Source organism: Anabrus simplex, chromosome 2 (genome assembly GCF_040414725.1).
Source record: "Anabrus simplex isolate iqAnaSimp1 chromosome 2, ASM4041472v1, whole genome shotgun sequence".
NCBI classification, from domain to species: domain Eukaryota; kingdom Metazoa; phylum Arthropoda; class Insecta; order Orthoptera; family Tettigoniidae; genus Anabrus; species Anabrus simplex.
The window spans coordinates 1139082639-1139102024 of NC_090266.1; the positions used below are offsets into that span (position 1 = coordinate 1139082639).

The following is a 19386-nucleotide window of genomic DNA, read 5'->3' on the forward strand; positions in this document are numbered from 1 at the left end:
AGATGTCACCACTAAAATATCGAGTAATTTTGTTATTGTGCAGTTGCCTACACTGACTGAATTTATCCTTGTTTGTTTGGCATTCATCAAGAAGTTTGGACATTCTCCCATAGATGACACTACCAAAAAACTATGATCACGCACCCTGGTGCGAAGTGAAAGAACTTATGATTTTAAAAATGTCTGTATTTCTAGATTTTTGTAACTGATTGATGCCCGTTTATTTTTGGGTTGGCAATTCTTCCTTTTCTTTCCGCACGTTTTGAATCTAGCCAACACCTAATTTTTGTAACTAATTTCCAACCAATCACGTATTTCTTCTTCACTTTGTATCTGCCAATAAAAATTAAGAGGGCGTGTCCTGATTCATCTTGAATGATCTCGAACCTTCCCTGAGGGTTTATAAACTGCGGCTTTTCACGTCTCTTGACCAACTGATCGTCACCTTACTGAGTGTGTGTCAAAGCAGGAGACGGGTGGCCTCTTTCATAGTTCAGCAGTACATCTACAAGGTAATGGCCCCATAACTTCTTTCTTTCTTGCTAACTCCGCAGTTTAACCCGAGAAAAAGGTCCGAATCGTTAACTATGTAACCTTCTTTTCTACAAACGAAACTTTCAGCCGCATATTGTAAAAATTTCATACATCTTTAACTGTAAATCGGAGATAGAGAGTGATGTACCCTCTCGAGCTCCCCGTCATCTTGGTTTAAGGTGACTACATTTGATAACTGTTTTTCATTCTGTAATGTGGTAATGTAAATTCTATACGAGTCACCTCAGAAGTTTGGGAATAGCCCCTGTTTCATCCGGCCTAGTCCCCTTTAGGTTTTTAGTGTTTATTATCGTGGAGTGCAGGGTACGCCTCCATTCATTTTGTGTTTGGGCCAGTTATTTAACCTGTTCCTTTTCTATGAAGTCCTCCGTAGGTTGGGTATTAAATACCCCTGTATAAATCAGTTTTCATATCGCAAGTTGTGCCTTTAGAGGCCAGTGTTGTAAGTTGATGTTGCCTTAAGTAGGCAGTAAGAAACTGAGAGCCTGTTAGCTCTTTTTTCAAATTTTGTAATTGTAAAGAGAGCCTTCGGAAGGCTAGATGTTGTATTTTGAGAGCAAGTGCTCCATGGATTAGGGGATTTCTGCCCTTGAGTAAATTTGCGCTATTTGTAAATTTGAGCTGAGAGCTCAAGAATCGTAAAGCGAGGGGCTTGAAACCCAGGACTTGTAAATTTCACTATATTGTATTTTCCTTGTCTTGTTTCTAAATTCCTAATTGTACCTGTTACCTTGTTATTTGTTGATTTTTGAAATTCTAAAGAAATATAACCTTTGTGAAAGTTTTAAATTAACTTTGATATAGTAGTTAGACCCATTCACCCCAGCACCTTCTTTCATCTCTTTCTGCTCCACGAGTATCCCCGTAGCAATTGGGAACATGCATCATTTTCAAAAATATTTTTTTTGAAAAGTACACCAATGAAATAGTACGTAAACGTATTACATTGTGGTATGTTGTCTTGTTTTCTACCATTAAAAAAATATTTAATGGTGCCTTTCCGCAAGGCGAGTGAAACGGCCTCTGACGTAAGCGGCGCGCTGTGACGTCACGATCCAGTACCGCATGGAGCTCTACCAGCCGTTGTGCATCAGCCGTTGCTAAAAGCCGATTGTTTATTATTCATGATCGCGAATAACTTCAAAATGGCGGAAGAAAGGTTCAAAACAGCACAATCAGACAATCTTCCATGTGTAAATGTCATCATTCTTGAAAAATAGTGACTTTTGTGGCCGCAGAAATTCGCGGATAACAAGCAAGTTTGTAAGTGGCGTCTTTTATATACGTGCAATGTACTGTAACCCATAGTATTAGGATAACAACGAACCTGGATAGATATCACATCACTTTCAACATTTCCTTCTAGACTGAGTCCCCTATTAAAGAATAACATTACATTTTCGAGCTTTCAGCATTAGTAAAGTAAGAAATCGGATTTCAGCACTAACATAAACATATAGGTAGCATTATAGTACTAGTCCGCTTCTGTGGTGCAGTGGTTAATGTGTGCCACTCCCGGAGGCCCAGTTTCGATTCCCGGCTCTGCCATGAAAGTTGAAAACAAATAGTACGAGGGCTGGAACGGGGTCTACTCAGCCTCGGGAGGTCAACTGAGTAGAAGGGTTTCGAATCCCACCTCAGCCATCCTCGAAGTGGTTTTTCGTATTTTCCTACTTCTCCTCCAGGCACCTAAGGCCACGGCCGTTTCCTTCCCTCTTCCCTGTCTATCCTTCCGATCCTCCCATCCTCCAACAAGGCCCCTGTTGAGCATAACAGGTGAGGCCGCCTGGGCGAGGTAATGGCCCTCTTCACCAGTTGCATCACCATACTCAAAGTCTCACGTTCCAGGACACTGCCCTTGAAGTGGTAGAGGTGAAATCCCTCGCTAAGTCCGAGAGAAAACCAACCCTGAAGGATAAACTGATTAAGAAAGAAAGAACGAAAGAAGGAAAGAAAGAAAGAAAGAAAGATCATAGTACTATAGGGCTATAATCTATCATTCCCCCCCAAAAATATATTTATGGTTGGGACAACTGGCCTACCCACTTCCGGGGCCCATGGAAGAGAATTAAATATCTTTGTGGAGGGAAAAAGTTAAACATGATAAAGATAAATATGACTTCATCTAGTTTTCACAAGTCGGGCTGAGTGGTTCAAACTGTTGATGTGCTGGCCTTCTGACCCCAACTTGGCAGGTTCGATCCTGGTTCAGTCCGGTGGTAGTTGAAGGTGCTCAAATACGTCAGCCTCGTGTCGGTAGATTTACTGGCACGTAAAATAACTCCTGCAGGACTAAATTCCTACACATCGGCGTCTCCGAAAATCGTAGAAGTAGTTAGCGGGACGTGAAGCCAGTAACATTAATTACATTTGGCTTTTAACAAGCTGAGCATATCAGGAAAGAAAAGTGTCCTGGTGACATTTTAGTCGCTCAATACAGGAACGTCTTTGGGTGCTGTGACTTTTTTTTTTTTTTGCTGTTTGCTTTACGTCACACCGTCACATATAGGTCTTATGGCGACGATGGAACAGGAAAGGCCTAGGAATGGGAACAAAGCGGCCGTGGCCTTAGGTACAGCCTCAGCATTTGCATGGTGTGAAAATAGGAAACCACGGAAAACCATCTTCAGGGCTGCCAGCAGTGGGGTTCAAAACCCACTATCTCCCGGATGCGAACTCACAGCTGCGCGCTCCTAACCGCACGGCCAACTCGCGCGGAATTTTTACCCTTCGGTTTATTGACTTGGCTTGTATAACCTAAAACTTAGGCTAAATTGGATTATATTTTAAACACCTACATCACTATTTTCACCTGTGTGCAATTATGTTATTTATTTCATTAATATTATGATAATTATTATAATTGAGCATTTTTAACTTATAAGACTCCAACAGACAAGCATTGGTTTTGTGTAGAGTTATACATTTGTTAAATTCACGTTGTTTCCTTTCATGATGTACACGCCTATTCTTTGTTACATTATAGAGTATTTAGATATAGCCTAAATTTCTTTACCAATTAAGCTCTTCAATAAAGACATACATAACTGTCCCATGCCAAGATATATTGGTAGAATTAGAGCTGTCAAAATGGTTCACAACCCCTTTGATTTATTATCTTGACATGGATCACCCAAAACATAGGTTAAGTTTGGAGAATACTTTAATAATCAGCATTATTTAATGCACTGTTTATTACTTTCATATTCCAAGATGTAATTGAAGCATTTAAATAAAGCATCATCCATTAAAATTTAATGTTTTACCACTAGAACAGCTGACATGGAAAAGTGATTTGAAAATTCAAACAAATTCATCTTACGTTAAAATCTTCAAAAAATAAACTGTAGACTTTTCCGATATATCACCAGCATTTCTCCAGCTCGCCAAAATCCATTTCTCCCTAGTTTTAGCGTCTTTGGAACGTTTATAAACAATTTGTTTGGGATGGTATGCGATGTGATATTGCACATCGGAACTCTACACCATTTATAAGTTTTCTGCCTCACTGTCTGCGCAGGATTCATTTTAAGTCTAAAATATACCACTCAGATAATTATCCAATGTATAGACCTCGAATTTAACCACACTAGACACTAACGTAAAGTAGAAATACGCGAAGTGTATCCTGCTTTTCACAGCACACTGCGTGTTATTTCGTCTGCTAATTCAGTCAACCTGTACGATGACGTCAGGCCAATGAGATCGCGTACTTGCGTGACGTGACATTTTCGTAGATTTTTATCATGTTTGGAGTTATTACTTGTACATTCTGATCACATTTTTGAATTCTGCATGCAATTGTGAATCAGATTAGCATATGTTTAATTAAAAATTATTATTATTATTATTAATACTTCCGCAACTGCAGTGTAGTGGTTAATTTGATTATTAACAGTAATGCAAACGTTGAAACTGACATGGCATTAGCGGAAATATAAAATAATAATAATAATAGTAATAATCGTATAGTCTCAGCTACCAGGTGCAGTTACTTGGCACAATCTAGGTTGCCTGCGTGTCAGTTCAACGTTTGCATTACTGTTGATAATCACATTAATCACTACACTGCAGTGGTGGAAATAATACTACTAATTGTAAAGTGTCATGTGCAGTTGTTTGGCACAATCTAGGTTTACTACATGCAATTTGAACGTTTGCATTACTGTTGATAATCACATTAATCACTACACTGCAGTGGCAGAAACAATAAATAATAATAATAATAATAATAATAATAATAATAATCGTATAGTCTCAGCTACCAAGTGCAGTTACTTGCCACAATCTAGGTTGCCTGCGTGTCAATTTCTAACCGTGTACTCCTCCTCATTCATCTTGCACCAGGGCACACGCCTTATCAGATGGGCAAAAGGTCTCCTCCTCACCACGTCCCTCCTCATTCACCTGACAAAATGGTAAAACGAAAAAGGTAAGTAAAAATGCAGAGCACCTCGCCCTCCTCTTTCACTCTTGCCCTCCTCCTCTTTCATCTTGCACCAGGGCACACGTCTTATCAGATGGGCAAAAGGTCTCGTCCTCACCACGTCCCTCCTCATTCACCCCCGCGGCCCTCATCCTCTTTATTCACCTGACAAAAGGTAAAATGGAAAAGGTAAGTAAAAATATAGACCCGAAACAAATCGTGCTACACACATGATAGGGAGTGGAACCCGGGGTTCACGTCTTACCAGATGGTAAAAGGTCCCGTCCTCCTCACCGTGTCCTCCTCCTCGTCATTTACCCACGCATTTGTATGTTTGAAGCTAATGTTCCTGTTTGGTGACATATCAATAATGTAAGTATAGCATACTTGAAAATGTTAAGAAAATATAATCAACAAATGGTAACTGCTCTTTTTATCCAAGAGTTTAATGAATATTTCTTGTAGTCAACAACTAATTCTGCTGATAAACGGGATGATTAAACCGAGTAGTAAGCCAATGTACGTTCTGAGCAAGCCTAACCTCACAGACGCCATTTATGTGTAGTTATACTATGTACGTTCTAAACCGAATAGTATGGCAATATACTTTCTATACCGAGTAGTAAGGCAATGTACCTTCTATACCCGAGTAGTAAGCCAATGTACGTTCAGTTGCTCCTCCACGGGGCGCCCGATCGATTCGGCTCCTCCAAAGGGGTCCGTGAGGTTAGCATTGCTCTCGTACTGACCTTTCCGACTCGGATCCTCCAAGGGGCGTCTGTCCAATTCGGCTACTCAAAGGGGACCCGTTTGATTCGGCTCCTCCAAGGGGTCCTTGAGGTTAGCATTGCTGTCGCACTGACTTTTCCTTCTCGTCTCTTTCAAGAGGAACCATTCGATTCGGCTCCTCCAAAGTATCCCATGACGTCATGCTGTCAATAAGCACTCAGTGAGATTATCAGGGTGTCAAAAAGTACCCCAAGCCCCTTCAATGGCACCTGTGAGGTTAGGCCCCTCTAATGGCGCCTGAGAGGTGAGGCCCCTCCAATGGCGCCTGTGAGGTAAGGCTTGCTCTCGTACGCAAGCTCGGTATAGATTGTACCTAGCCATACTATTCGTGCCCTTCAATGACCTCTGTGAGGTTAGGCCAATCCAATGGCACCTGTGAGGTAAGGCTTGCTCTCGTAAGCAAGGATAAGACGTTTTATTCTCCATAGAACGTGCAGTGGCGCACTGTTTGGGTATAGAATTCACGTAGGCTAACTACTCAATATCAAAACGGCGTCTGTGAGTTTAGGCCCTTACAAAATCGCGTTTCTGGGGTTAGGCTTTCTCTCGTACGCAAAATCCGCGAACTACCATAGCCATACTCTTCAACTAGAGGTCAATGACCTCGGGTCTCAAGCACATCAACCTACCTACTCAACTAGGGGTCAATGACCTTGTAGGAAAATGCTGACACATCACCCATTGTTTTAGAACATTTTCTACTACTATCACATGTTCCTCTTCAGCTGCAGGGGAGTGTCATTTAACGTAATTTCCGTCTTAGCAAGCAATTCCACAAAAACGCTACGGCGTTTCATGATTTTCACTGTCTTCAGAACATAGTTGTTGGCAATATACTTTAGTTTTCACCACAGGAAGTAATGCTGCTAAACGAGGAGTGGCCAATTTACTGGTCCTCTTCATCCAGCTCATCTACCTGGAAACATTTTTTTTCAAGGCAGTTTGTGTTTCGTTCAACGTCAGTCAAGTTTATGTGTTCCATGATGTGACTACGAAATAGGGTTCTATGAGGTGACAGCTCACCCTTCTGCACCGTACGTTTACTGTTCACGGACGTAGATGTTCCGCTTGGAGAAGCCAATGAAGATTGTTCACTGATCAATAGTGCAGTCTATGTTTATAAGATTGACTTACCGTGAATTGCAAACGCTGATTCCTCTGTAAAGAAGATACAGAAATAATTCGGTGTATCATGTATTAAAGACCAGTCTTCATAACTGACTTGGTTCTGAAAATAATTTCCATGCAGCTCCTGATCGAAAGAGACACAATGCGGATGGAACATGATGGTACGGAATACGTAGTACACTTGCCTGACGTGTGTCATTTACCCTTGACATATCTCGAGAGACATGCATGGATATAAGGCAACAGCTGGTAGGAGACTATTTTCTCCAACTCTTCCAGTCACAGGTTAGTTTCGATAACGTTTTACAGGGTTACATAACAGTTTATTTTGGATAATTAATGAGATTCTAAATAGTTGTGAAGAGGGTTGATATCACTTCGTTGCCCATACTCTAAGATATTGTCAGCTTTTCCAGCATTTGTAAATTTGATTACCTCTAGCCCATATAAAACGACTTCTGTACAATAGACAATAGGCCTAGTATAGAATACTGATAAGGATGTTTCAGTAAGAAAACGTAAACCTCAAATTACACATTGCTTACGGTACGGCCGAGGTAAGCAATATTATTAGTAAAATAGGGGGCCCATATTTCGCCCCTTAGCAGATTTCGACTTGTAGAAATTCTATTTGCTTTACGTCGCACTGACACAGATAGGTCTTATAGCGACGATGGGATAGGAAAGGCCTAGGAGTTGGAAGGAAGCGGCCGTGGCCTTAATTATGGTACAGCCCCGGCATTTGCCTGGTGTGAAAATGGGAAACCACGAAAAACCATCTTCAAGGCCGCCGACAGTGGGACTCGAACCCACTATCTCCCGATTACTGGATACTGGCCGCACTTAAGCGACTGCAGCTATCGAGCTCGGTTTGTAGAAATTCAGGAATATTATGGACAAGGCTAGAAAGTGGTATAAGTATTACTGAATATATTCTCCATTTACGGACAAGTTACAATGGAACTGTTATAACGCAAGGTAGTCAACATTTAACATAAACATTACAAAAACTAAACTACCAAAAATGTGTCCGTAATTTCGTCCCCAACAAATTTATGAAAAGTACAATTAATTTAATATCTTTTTCTTTCTGCCCTTAACAAACATTATAACGATTTACTTGAAAGCCATTTATGAAAAATGTTTTCTTGGTATTCCTTTTAATATTGTCTCTCAACGTTGCTTGCTCGTTGCTTTACTTGAACTTTTATAACCCATTATCTTGTCCCTCACTGCCTTAATAGCCTCTTTCATAGACTTCTAATCCCACTGCTTGCGTTTTCTCATCTGAAAAATTATAAACTTCATAAATAACAAATAAAATTAAAGGGGACTACATTACGAACATTCCCTGGTTCATAATAATGGCCGCTACTGTAACTCACGCCAACAACGCCATTGTAGTGATTACACGCCGGGAACTACACCACACGACTGAAATGCAGTCCAGTATTCCATACACATAACAGTGCTCACTCTATGAATATCATTCTCTTAATTTGAATGCTGCACTAACTCAGCTCAATATGAAATATGAATCCTCCTTGTGCACAGAAAAAAAACATGGTACACACAACCAATTCTCAGAACAAGACAATGGGACGAGGCTACGCGTGTGCGCGCGGCTAAACGTTAGGCACCAATGGTGCAAAATGGAAATTCTAGGAGGACGAAATTAGGTGCTGTGCCGGTATTTGTAACCCCTACCTTACCAATTAAAATGGAACAGACAACACTCAAAACGTCAGATATCGATATTTTATTGAATATTTGCTCTAGGGTATTGCAAAAGATCTCACTGTGATGCTAATTTTGGCATTGTTTCATTTAAGAAATATAAACTTCGAGCTAGAAAACCACTTTCTGCTCATTGCTGGAAAATATGTATGGGCTACATTTCTGACTGCCGGCCTGTACTTTTATTATGCCATCAAAACAACACAACTATTGCTCATCTCGCTTCGAAAATAATTCCAATGGTAGTTCTAGAGGTTTTGAAATAGGACACTGAAATGCACTGTATTCATTAAAATACGTTACTGTGACATCTAAAAATCAACTGAATTTCACATCACTTAACATACACCTTCGAGGTCAGGTTCGAACCTTGGTAAGTTAAAGATTATTGGATATTATATTTTTCGAACGACATACTACCTGTAGTCACTGTTTCCTGATGGTTTGTCTGTAACTTGAACAGACATACTCAGTGACGGCGTGGCTTTGGTTCAAGATTACATGGTGTTGTCCGGTATAGCGCAATCTGTAGCCGTTACATATGAAATGTCTAAAAGAAGTGAGAGTTCTACTGGACCAAAGGCCGTAAGATTTGACCTCTAACATAGCTGTGCGTTAACGTTTAAACTCGCTTTTCATGGAAAATGTGTTTAGATGTTTCGCTGTTACTCATTAACACTCAACGAAACATAAACGCGGTACATGAAATTCATTAAGTTATATTTTGGGGTCGGTGAATGCAGAGTGGGTTTCGGCCTTCGGTTTCGTCCCTTAAGAGGCCACGGCTTTCCCGTGGTCCAACAGCTCTGTACTCTGACCGGCCAACCGAGCAGAGAAAAGTTGGCCACGGCTGTACCGTGGCTCTACGCCTCTGCATTCGGGAGACGGGCCTGGGGCACAGTGCCGGACTTCACGCCTGGCCCCACCCGTCGGCTGTCCTGAGAATGGTTTTCCGTGGTTTTCCATTCTCCTGCACTAAGGCGAATGCCGGGACAGTTCGTAGTATAGGCCACGGCCGCCCACCCCCTCACCTTCTCGGCACATATCCTTCATCATAACAAATCTCCCGGCCTGAGAGACGGCGTCACCGTCTAAGAGGCCCGCTTCCCCCTTCAGGGGAGGAATGAATACGTTTTGTAGTAGTAGTAGTAGTAGTAGTTATATTTTGGTATAAGAGCTAATGTTCTCACTTGGAGATTACCCACATTCGAACACAGTGATTACTGTACCTTGAATCATTCACTTACAGGTACCTACAGGCCTACCGAGTTCTACTGAACCCTTTATTTTATTAAGTGAAAGTGTAATCTAGGATAGGCTTCACGAAAAGGATGAGAAACAAAGAGAGGGTTGCACGACCATAGACCTACCCTACTTTCAGTGACTAGGCCTACTCGCATTTCAGTTTCTTTTCAAAATTTTCTCTATTCACTCCAGGCAGGATGCCAATACTTTTTATATGATACATTAGGAAATCAGCATCAATAGTATGTGACAGGTTCCGTGGTTTCACCATTTTCACACCAGGTAAATGCTGGGGCTGTACCTTAATTAAGGCCACGGCCGCTTCCTTCCCACTCACAACCCTTTCCTGTCCCACCGTCGCCATAAGACGTATCTGTGCCAGTGCGACGTAAAGCAACTAGCAAAAGTATGTGATAGGCAATTAGCAGGTATATACTATATCCCCTGATGACAAAACAAGGCTTGTCATAATCATTTCCCGCTGAGAAAGTGAACGAAGATGGTAACCAGAATAGTATGTGCCCCTATGAAATATCTCCTCTCGACCTTCTACAATGAATTACTGAATTTCGAGGACAATGATGTTTCATTCGACAACAAGCAACATTGTCAGTCTTACCGGATGCTCTCTGTTCGTGATCGAGGAGACCAGTCCTTGCTGTGGCTACTGTAGTTGTAGTTGTATCTGCGGCTTCCTCCGAGGCTTCGGGCAGTCTTCCAGCGTTCCACATGATGACGTACGGTGTTCTGTACTTCAGTGTTTAAAAAGCAGTAGAAGAGTGCAACTGTGAAGCCCTGCAACAATAATGTCACCAGAACATAATTATAGAATTTCAAACAACATACATACATACATACATACATACATACATACATACATACATACATACATACATACATACATACATACATACATACATACATACATACATACATACATACATACATACTAAACCCATGACCAATGGTTCAATACATACATACATACATACTGACAGTGAAATAACCTTGGATCTTTCACGAAACACTCAAAAGCACAGTACATAGATAGAAGAAATGCAAAGTATTTTACGATATCCTGAGCAAGGAAACTGGATCATACATTTTACGTCTATCAAGGCTCATGCTGGCAATGAAGGAAACGAACTTGCAGACCATCTGCCAAACAAGCTGCAAACAACCTGGACTTAGAAGTAGTTTTCTTGCTATTGGCTTTACGTCGCACCGACATGGGTAGGTCTCATGACGATGATGGGACGGGAAAGGGCTAGGACTGGGAAGGAAGCGGACGTGGCCTTAATTAAGGTACAGCCCCAGCATTTGCCTGATGTGAAAACTGGAAACCACGGAAAACCATCTTCAGGGTTGCCGACAGTGGGATTCGAACCTACTATCTCCCGAATACTGAATACTGGCCGCACTTAAGCGACTGCAGCTGTCGAGCTCGGTTAGAAGTCGTTTACCATCTAACACCTATCTGTACAATCAAACGAGACTTGGGGGAGGAAACCATTCGATTGTGAGAGAGCGAGTGGGAAAACACTACAAACAGAAGCATAACAAGACTATACTTTCCTAATGTACGGAGTAGACTGAAAATTAAACTAAACCTAAGTCATAACACGATAGCTAAGAAAACAGGCTACGGGTAATTTGATTAATAATTCTTATGCTGAAACTTACTGAAGACCCAAATGTGTATGTGGTGAAACAAACCATCAGACAGTTGACCATATCATTTGGGAGTATAAGTTACTCAACTCCAAGAGAGGTAAACTTTAAAGAAATGTTATAAACTCAGATGGCCACTGGCCAATGGAGAAATACCAACTTGTGGATAAACACCTAAAGGATCTTACAACGAAATAGCAGTCAAGTTTAATATTGAAAAAGTCAGATGTAAATAATTGTATGTAGGGTATTAATTAGTACTGTCATTATGTACATACAACCATGTAGTACCACTTTCTCTAATGGAACATGCTGTAATAAATTATTAAAAAATACATGCATACATACAAGTTGTTGTCTGTCTGTTAGGTCATCAGCCCAGAGGCTGGTTGGATCCTCAAATAGCTCCACCAAAGTTTATGCGGTTATAAGGAAACCTCAAAAACCAATGGCAGCACCAAAATGAAGCGTACTGGGCAAGATGAGGAGTGAGGTAGTTTGCCATTGCTTACCTCACTGGGTCAGAAAGTACTATTGCAGCACGACTGACCCTATTAGCAGGACCTTTCATAACAGTCAGATCCACTAGTCATGCTTGAATGTCATTACTCAGCACTACCCATACCCCAGCAACTTCCATATTGTCACAGCCATGGATGTTGACTGGGACTTTGGTGGAAGCTACACTTTACTCTGGCCTGTGCCAAGAGATGGATGCAAAAGTACTGTATCCATCAAGAAATGACACCAGGCAGATGGCACTTAAAACTCAAATGACTTTTGAGAGTTAGCGTACTTTACTATCTACTAAAGTCATTAAGGCTGTCCGGCTCCATGGCAAAATGGTTAGCGTGATGGCCTTTGGTCACAGGGGTCCCGGGTTCGATTCCCGACAGGGTCGGGAATTTTAACCATCATTGGTTAATTTCGCTGGCACGGGGGCTCGGTGTATGTGTCGTCTTCATCATCATTTCATCCTGATCATGACACGCAGGTCGCCTACGGGCGTAAAATCAAAAGACTTGCACCTGGCGAGCAGAACGTGTCCTCGGACACTCCCGGTACTAAAAGCCATACGCCATTTCATTTCATTAAGGCTACTGCTCCCGAGCTTAAAACTTCATATACGCCAGCGGAAAATTGTAGGCAATGCTAATCGCTGTTTCCGCTTCCAGATCATTCCTGGCGTCTGTCCATTATTAGCCGCTTCCATCACTTTCGAAAGGACTCAACCAATTTCTCCATGGTATGCCTCAACAATTCGCAGGGGCTATTGATATTTCTACTTGCCGCTGGTCCCGCCCACCCCGCCTCCCGTCTCTATTGTCACAGGCAAGGTTCAAGTTATTTTTACTTTCTGAAGGAATAAGCTCCATTTTTATAAATACTTTATACTTAGAATAAGTTGACTTACTCAAAAAACCATGGTGATGCCCCTTCCTTGATGACATCGCTTCCCGCGGATCCCGTTACGACAGTACATGTCGTGATATCACGACTGATCACAGTCACAGTTTATGTACTATTATTCACTCCTATTACTACTGTTGACGTCCTACTCGTTAGCTGAACGGTCAGCGTACTGGCCTTCGGTTCAGAGGGTCCCGGGTTCGATTCCAGGCTGGGTCGGGGATTTTAACCTTAATTGGTTAATTCCAATGGCCCGTGGGCTGGGTGTATGTGTTGTCTTCATCATCATTTCATCCTCATCACGACGCGCAGGTCGCCTACAGGAGTCAAATAGAAAGACCTGCACCTGGCGAGCCGAACCCGTCCTGGGATATCCCAGCACTAAAAGCTATACGTCATTTCATTTTTACTACTGTTGGCAATCTGCTTTATGTCGCACCGACACAGATAATTTTTATGGCGATGGAGGAAGAGGAAAGGCTAACACTGGGAAGGAAGCGACCGTGGCCTTAGTTAATGTGCAGCCTGATGTGTAAATGGGAAACCACGGAAAACGCTCTTCACGCATGCCGACAGTGGGGTTCACACCCACTATCCTCCGAAAGCAAGTTGATATCTACGTGACCGAAACCATACAGCTGCTACTACTAGATGTTTTAATTCCTTCTCTGAAGGGGGGGAAGCGAGCCTCCTAGTCGGTGACGCCGTCTCTCAGGCCAGAAGATCTGTATCGGAGGAGGTGAGATGGTTGGCGGCCGTGGCATTTACTAGGAATTGTCCCGACATTCGCCCTAGTGCAGGACAATGGATAACCACGGAAAACCATTCTCAGGACAGTCGACGATGGGGACCAGCCCCTCTCCGTTCCCAAATACAGAGTCGCAGAACCAAGGGTGAGCCGCGTCCTCGGTTGGCAGGTCGGAGTGCAGAGCTGTCGGACCAGGGACCAGCCGTGCACTAAGTAATCGATGTCATGTTATGTATACATACCATCTGTCTAATTGCTGACTAATGCGCGCGCCTTTTACATTCTCATCGGGCGAGTTGCCCGTGCGGTTGGAGGCACGCAGCTGTGAGCTTGCATCCTGGAGAGAGTGGCATCGAATCTCACCGTCAGCAGAGTGCCCCGTGGTTGCAACTCACGCTCCGAAGTTAAGAGCCCTTCTAGTCACCTCTTACGACCAGCACTCACGTTCCCCTGGTGCCGGAACAATCTGCCAAACAACGGTGCTTGCGAGGTTCTCCAACGCATAGACCGTAGCGTTCCCAGACCAATCCCGGTGGAGTGCTGGCGATACAGAACACCGTCATTCCCGAGCAGGATGTTGCTAGACCAATCCTGCTTGAGTGCAGGCGATACTGAACGCTGTTCTTTCGGAATACGGTGTTTCGGCTTACTGTTCATTTTACGAACAGATCGGAGACCGATTCCAAAATAACTGTTCGGTTATTTTCTCCCCACCTTCAAATTAGAGCATTTGAGACCTAAGGATTTCTTTTATTTTCTCGCCCTTTGTAGCACTTGTTTTTCCTTGGCTGATACCTACATTTTTCGAAGTGTTCTACCCCTTCCCAGTTTTTCCCTCTAATTAATGTTATTAGAGGATGGTCGCTAGTTTTACTTTCTCTAAAAAACCTCACTTTCATTTCTTCCGTATTTCAAGTACTGCGGAAATCGACCTTCCAGCCGTACAGCCGGGGCTAATCCCGAAACTCGCGATGGAGAACAGTAAAATGAGTAGTGAGAGTCCGAGCAGTCTTCTCCAACATGAACATCTTCGCTGCCAGACAATCTACCGTAGTTGCAGTCAAGTGAGTAGGTTATAAGAAATAGAAATGCACAAAACGTGACTCAGGGAGGAAGAGCGCTCATGTCCTCACTGTCTACAGTTTCTTCACTCTTACACCTGTGACTCTGCTGCATTTTGTTTGGCATTCAGGAAGAAGCCCAATCAGCCACTGAATTATGCAAGGCAATATTGTTTAAAATGAGCCTAGTTATTTTAATTTGTACAAGAACGATTTAGTGTGTTATTACCTGATTTTAACTGGTCTCTGTTTGTGATTAAAATACTTAATATAATCTACCTGAGGATGGGCACAAGAAGGCCGAAACATGTTCTAGTTTATGTAGAAACTTTTAATTGTTAAGTGGTCGATTTTTAAGTATTGAATAGGTGAAATCTTTATAATAAATTATCTTGAATATATTTTGTTTGTTGTAAAGGCTGCCAAAGAAATTCAAAAAATAACACTCTCAAAAAAGTAGAAAGGAAATATATCCTTTAACGTTATATTGCTCGTGTCTTAGATCTGACGTCAATGCTTATCGAATCAACTTAGGCTGACTATTACTCAAATAGAAGCGAGTGTGTCGTATGAAGTTACTGGGAATGTCCTGCCCTTCCCCGTCAGAAATCGTAGAGAATTCTACGTTGTGTTTTGTAAGTATCCTTCATAAGAGTTTTCCTAAAATATACAGTTGCCCTACTTGTACATTTCAGCCTTTAAGAGGAGACCTCACCCAATAAGTAGACTGATTTCAACCATATTCTGAAATCATATTTATCATGTAAACACGTGGCAATGCCCAAGTATTGAGGTCCAGAAATATATTGGTTCGTGATTTTGGAATATTTAATAGGATTTTTAATGATTTTTTTTGAAAACGAAATTTCGTACTCAGACCCCAATTATTTCATTACAGATTTTAGCTACGTTGGAAACATATAACGGAACGGTTCTATTCATATATTTTATGACAATTTTTATTCGTTGACCTTCAGATTTTTAAATTTTTTAATTTAAGTACTTCTTAAATATCTGTAAATAATATCATAATAAACTAGAGAAATTAGATTTCGTACAATATTAACGTATAAAAAATACAGACACCTTTTGACAACTTCCTGTGATTAGTTAATATTTAGGATAGAAAGTTGCCACTGAAGTTAGAAAAACAAACCTACGGCAAAATGGGTTTTGAATACAGTTTCAGTAAAGTGAATAATTCTCCAATACCATATATTTTTCATTCCTGGTTCGTTAGGGATTCTTCTTCTTGTAATTTCAAGACCATGGTATCGCCTACTCCGCACAATTTACACTAACAGCAGTTACTATTTACACGATGGGAACCTGTGTCACTCTCTGGCGGACATTTCTTCCGTGTTGACAACGAAAATAGCTACACAAACTTATATTCGCTGTTAGTTATATTAACATAACACAACTGCTGTAAAAGGGCAACGCAGAATGCAAACTTTCAGGAATTTCACTCTCAACAAAATGTCTGTAACATTGACAGCTTTCCGGTTGTGTTTCATGACTACCTTTGGCAGCTAGCAACGTGCCACGCCCCCTCTTATACAATCCAAACTTCAAATATTTTTAGGCTATTTTTAATTCGCATACAGCCGAATCGCTTTGGGATATGAAAGTAAGCATTTCATAGATCTCAAATAGCGATTTCAATTTTAAGGTTTTAGTGTGGAGTGTCCCCTTAACCCTCCTTGAACTCGAGAGGAGATATGTACACTTACTATCTTGTTTTCCCTCATTTTTGCTACTTTCACCAATGACTGGATATTATTCTGAACAAAGGTGAATACTGTTGATGCTGTTTCTCTTCCATTTCAGACGCTCTAGACAAGACACATGGTAAAGTAGTTGTCAACAATTGTACCAACTACCTGAAGGTGGACAAGTTGCTGGCTGATTTTTCCCCGGGAAAATCTCGATTTAGGGTTCGTGATCATCTAAATGGTGGTAATGTGTTAGGTAAGGAAACTGTAACTGAAAATGTTAACCAGAACATTCTCTTATCTCTCATAAACAACGTGAACAAAGGGAGGAGTTAAGTCTCCTCTCACGATCTAAAGAATCGAGGACATGTAACAGATGGGTTATGTTATTTAGCAATATAACTGTTCCTGTGGTATTCCGCACGGAACTGAGTTGGTTCCACTCCTCTTCATATCATTCGTCCTGCATATGAATATGTTGGACATCGTTGATATAATGTTGCTCACTGAGACTGAAATTGACCACCAGCTACACATCCAGACATGAAAGTCTTATTTCTAAATCAGGAAACTCTATCTCTGAGGAAAAGACATGAACATTCTTGGAATATGTACTGTATGGAGTCCAAATTGTCTTTATTTACCTATTTTATATTAATTAAATTCACCCAAGGTTATACCTACTAATAACCTGAAGGAGTATGGAGCCTCTTGGAAGGTGACGCTTTCTCTCAGGAAAAGGAGATTTAAAGTGGTGAGGGTGAAGTTGTTGGTGGTCGTGGCCTATTCTAGGAACTGTTCCAGCATTCGCCTCAGTGCAAGAGATTGGAAAACAACGGGAAACCACTTTTCGGACAGACGTCGGTGGGGACAGCCGCTATCCATCTCCCAAATTCCGCGGACCAACCATGGCCACCCTGTCTCTGCACCCATCGGACGCCTACTCTGCTCCTGCACTTGCTTTAGATAGATTTCGATTTGTATTCATTACGTGAGCTGCAGCCAATAGCCAAAGGAGAATCCTGTTGTTTTGTCAAGCCTGTTTCACAAGCTACTGTCCTGGCCTCTGCTATCGACAATAATCAACACCTGATCAGGGGAGATATTAGCTTAAGATTTAGGAAGTTAAGGTCCGGCTTTGTGCGTAAAAGGACAGAATGCTAGCTTTTGATCGGTGGGCCCGGTTCAGTTCTCAGAATCAACCCCCTCGTGCTGTTAATTCCCCTCGCTTTTGGACTGGGTGTTTATGACGTCCTCGGCATTCATTTCGTCCTCATTATGTCACCACAAGGCCTATACAGATGCCATACATTGTGATTATTTAGTAAAATTCCGAAGTTTACAGCATTACAAGCGGTCGTCCCCGTCGTTCTCCGGTTTATTAGCTTTCCCGAGAGATCAATGGTGGTGTCCGACCCAAGATCAGGGGTTCTATTCCAATCAACAAAAGAGAACATTAAATCTGAAAGATTGCATTTTATTTTAGCAGATTTACCTGTAAAAAACAAAACAATATTACTCCTATAACAGCAGCCCTGCAGTATCTTCCTACAAGGACATAGAAGTAAATGGGAGTAAAATACCAGCACTCTTTTATCTGTATAATTAAATCAGAATAATCTACACAATTCAGAAATGTGAGGTGAAGAAGTAAATACGGTGAGTAACGCATGGTTGTCAGTTAGCAGTTGCGATCTGACGGAGCGTATCCTAGCACACCTATCCCCCAAGGTCCCCGCACCTGTCTGACATCAGCATCAAGCCGCGCGAGGTAAGTCTAGGGGAGAGGGATGCAGCACCTGGGCTACAAGGTGAATCTCCGGTGCCTTGGTCTCAGAAATTCGTGCAACGCCTTTTCTCATTGCATTCAAGCTTTGTAAAATAGAACAATGTGTCACAGGCTTACCTTATAATATGCTTTAGATTTCCATCGTTCTCATTTGAGGTATAGATTTCACTGATAGCCTCGGTAGCCCTCAGTATACGCCACCGGATATGAGGTTTAATAATTAAAAAAATATTGATACAGCTTTTTACCCACCATAGTTACAAACCATCGGTATAAGGAAATAAAAGTAGCACATGACTGGACTAACTACTTAATTATAACTAAATCTATGCGGTAACTAATTCTATAACTAAATCTGTCAGGCTGCGACATCCGCGACATCACCCATTGGTGAGGAACTCCGACCACCCTTCCGTGAGATGCCGCGACCACGCATGTCTCATGAGGCCGGAAACCAAGCCCTCATAGACCTCTTAGGATGTCAAAGCTAGCTTCCCCACCGTTCCTCTATGTAGCAGCTCACACGTGGGCGGATTGCCGGCTCCACATGAAGCAATCTCCTGTCGGGACGGATACCATAACTCGGCTCTTCTTTCTTTGCTTCATTGACATCTTTCTCTCCTCTAACCTAATACAGTACTATTTCCTACCTTACTCTACTCTACAAGTACAGTCGGTCTGATTCGGCACTTTAGCTTGAGATAGGTCAGGTCTATCTTTCCAACTCTCACCTCTACGTCATACAACTCAATCATCTTGCTTATCCCTTCCTTTCCTAACTAACTCATTCAACAATTCCTTTCTCACTTACTTTACAGGTGCATTTCCAGATGCCCCTTATGCTTACCCCTCTTAACCGCCCTCATACTTATCCTATAACATTCATAGAATTCCCATTTACAGATACACACACATATACGTATACACATTATCCACACACCTGTGCTCACCACATCTTAACAATATACAATACATCGCCTTTTACTACACACCTAAACAGTCCATCCTTAATACCTCATTCTCTACTCGTTATTACAGAGCTCTTTCAGCACTTTCTCTCTCTTCTTATGAGTGTATTGTCTTTAACATACTCTACTTCTCCGACTATTTTG

The 19386-nt window shown here is 41.8% G+C and overlaps 1 protein-coding gene across 1 annotated transcript in view; it reads right to left on the reverse strand.

Annotated features, from left to right (window-relative positions):
* Positions 1 to 19386, reverse strand: part of LOC136863809 (diuretic hormone receptor-like) — a 368577-nt gene that overhangs the window by 70294 nt on the left and 278897 nt on the right. Inside the window, exon 9 of the mRNA XM_067140148.2 lies at positions 10500 to 10675. Within this exon, the coding sequence (XP_066996249.1) occupies positions 10500 to 10675 (176 nt within the window). The remainder of the gene's footprint in view (positions 1 to 10499; positions 10676 to 19386) is intronic.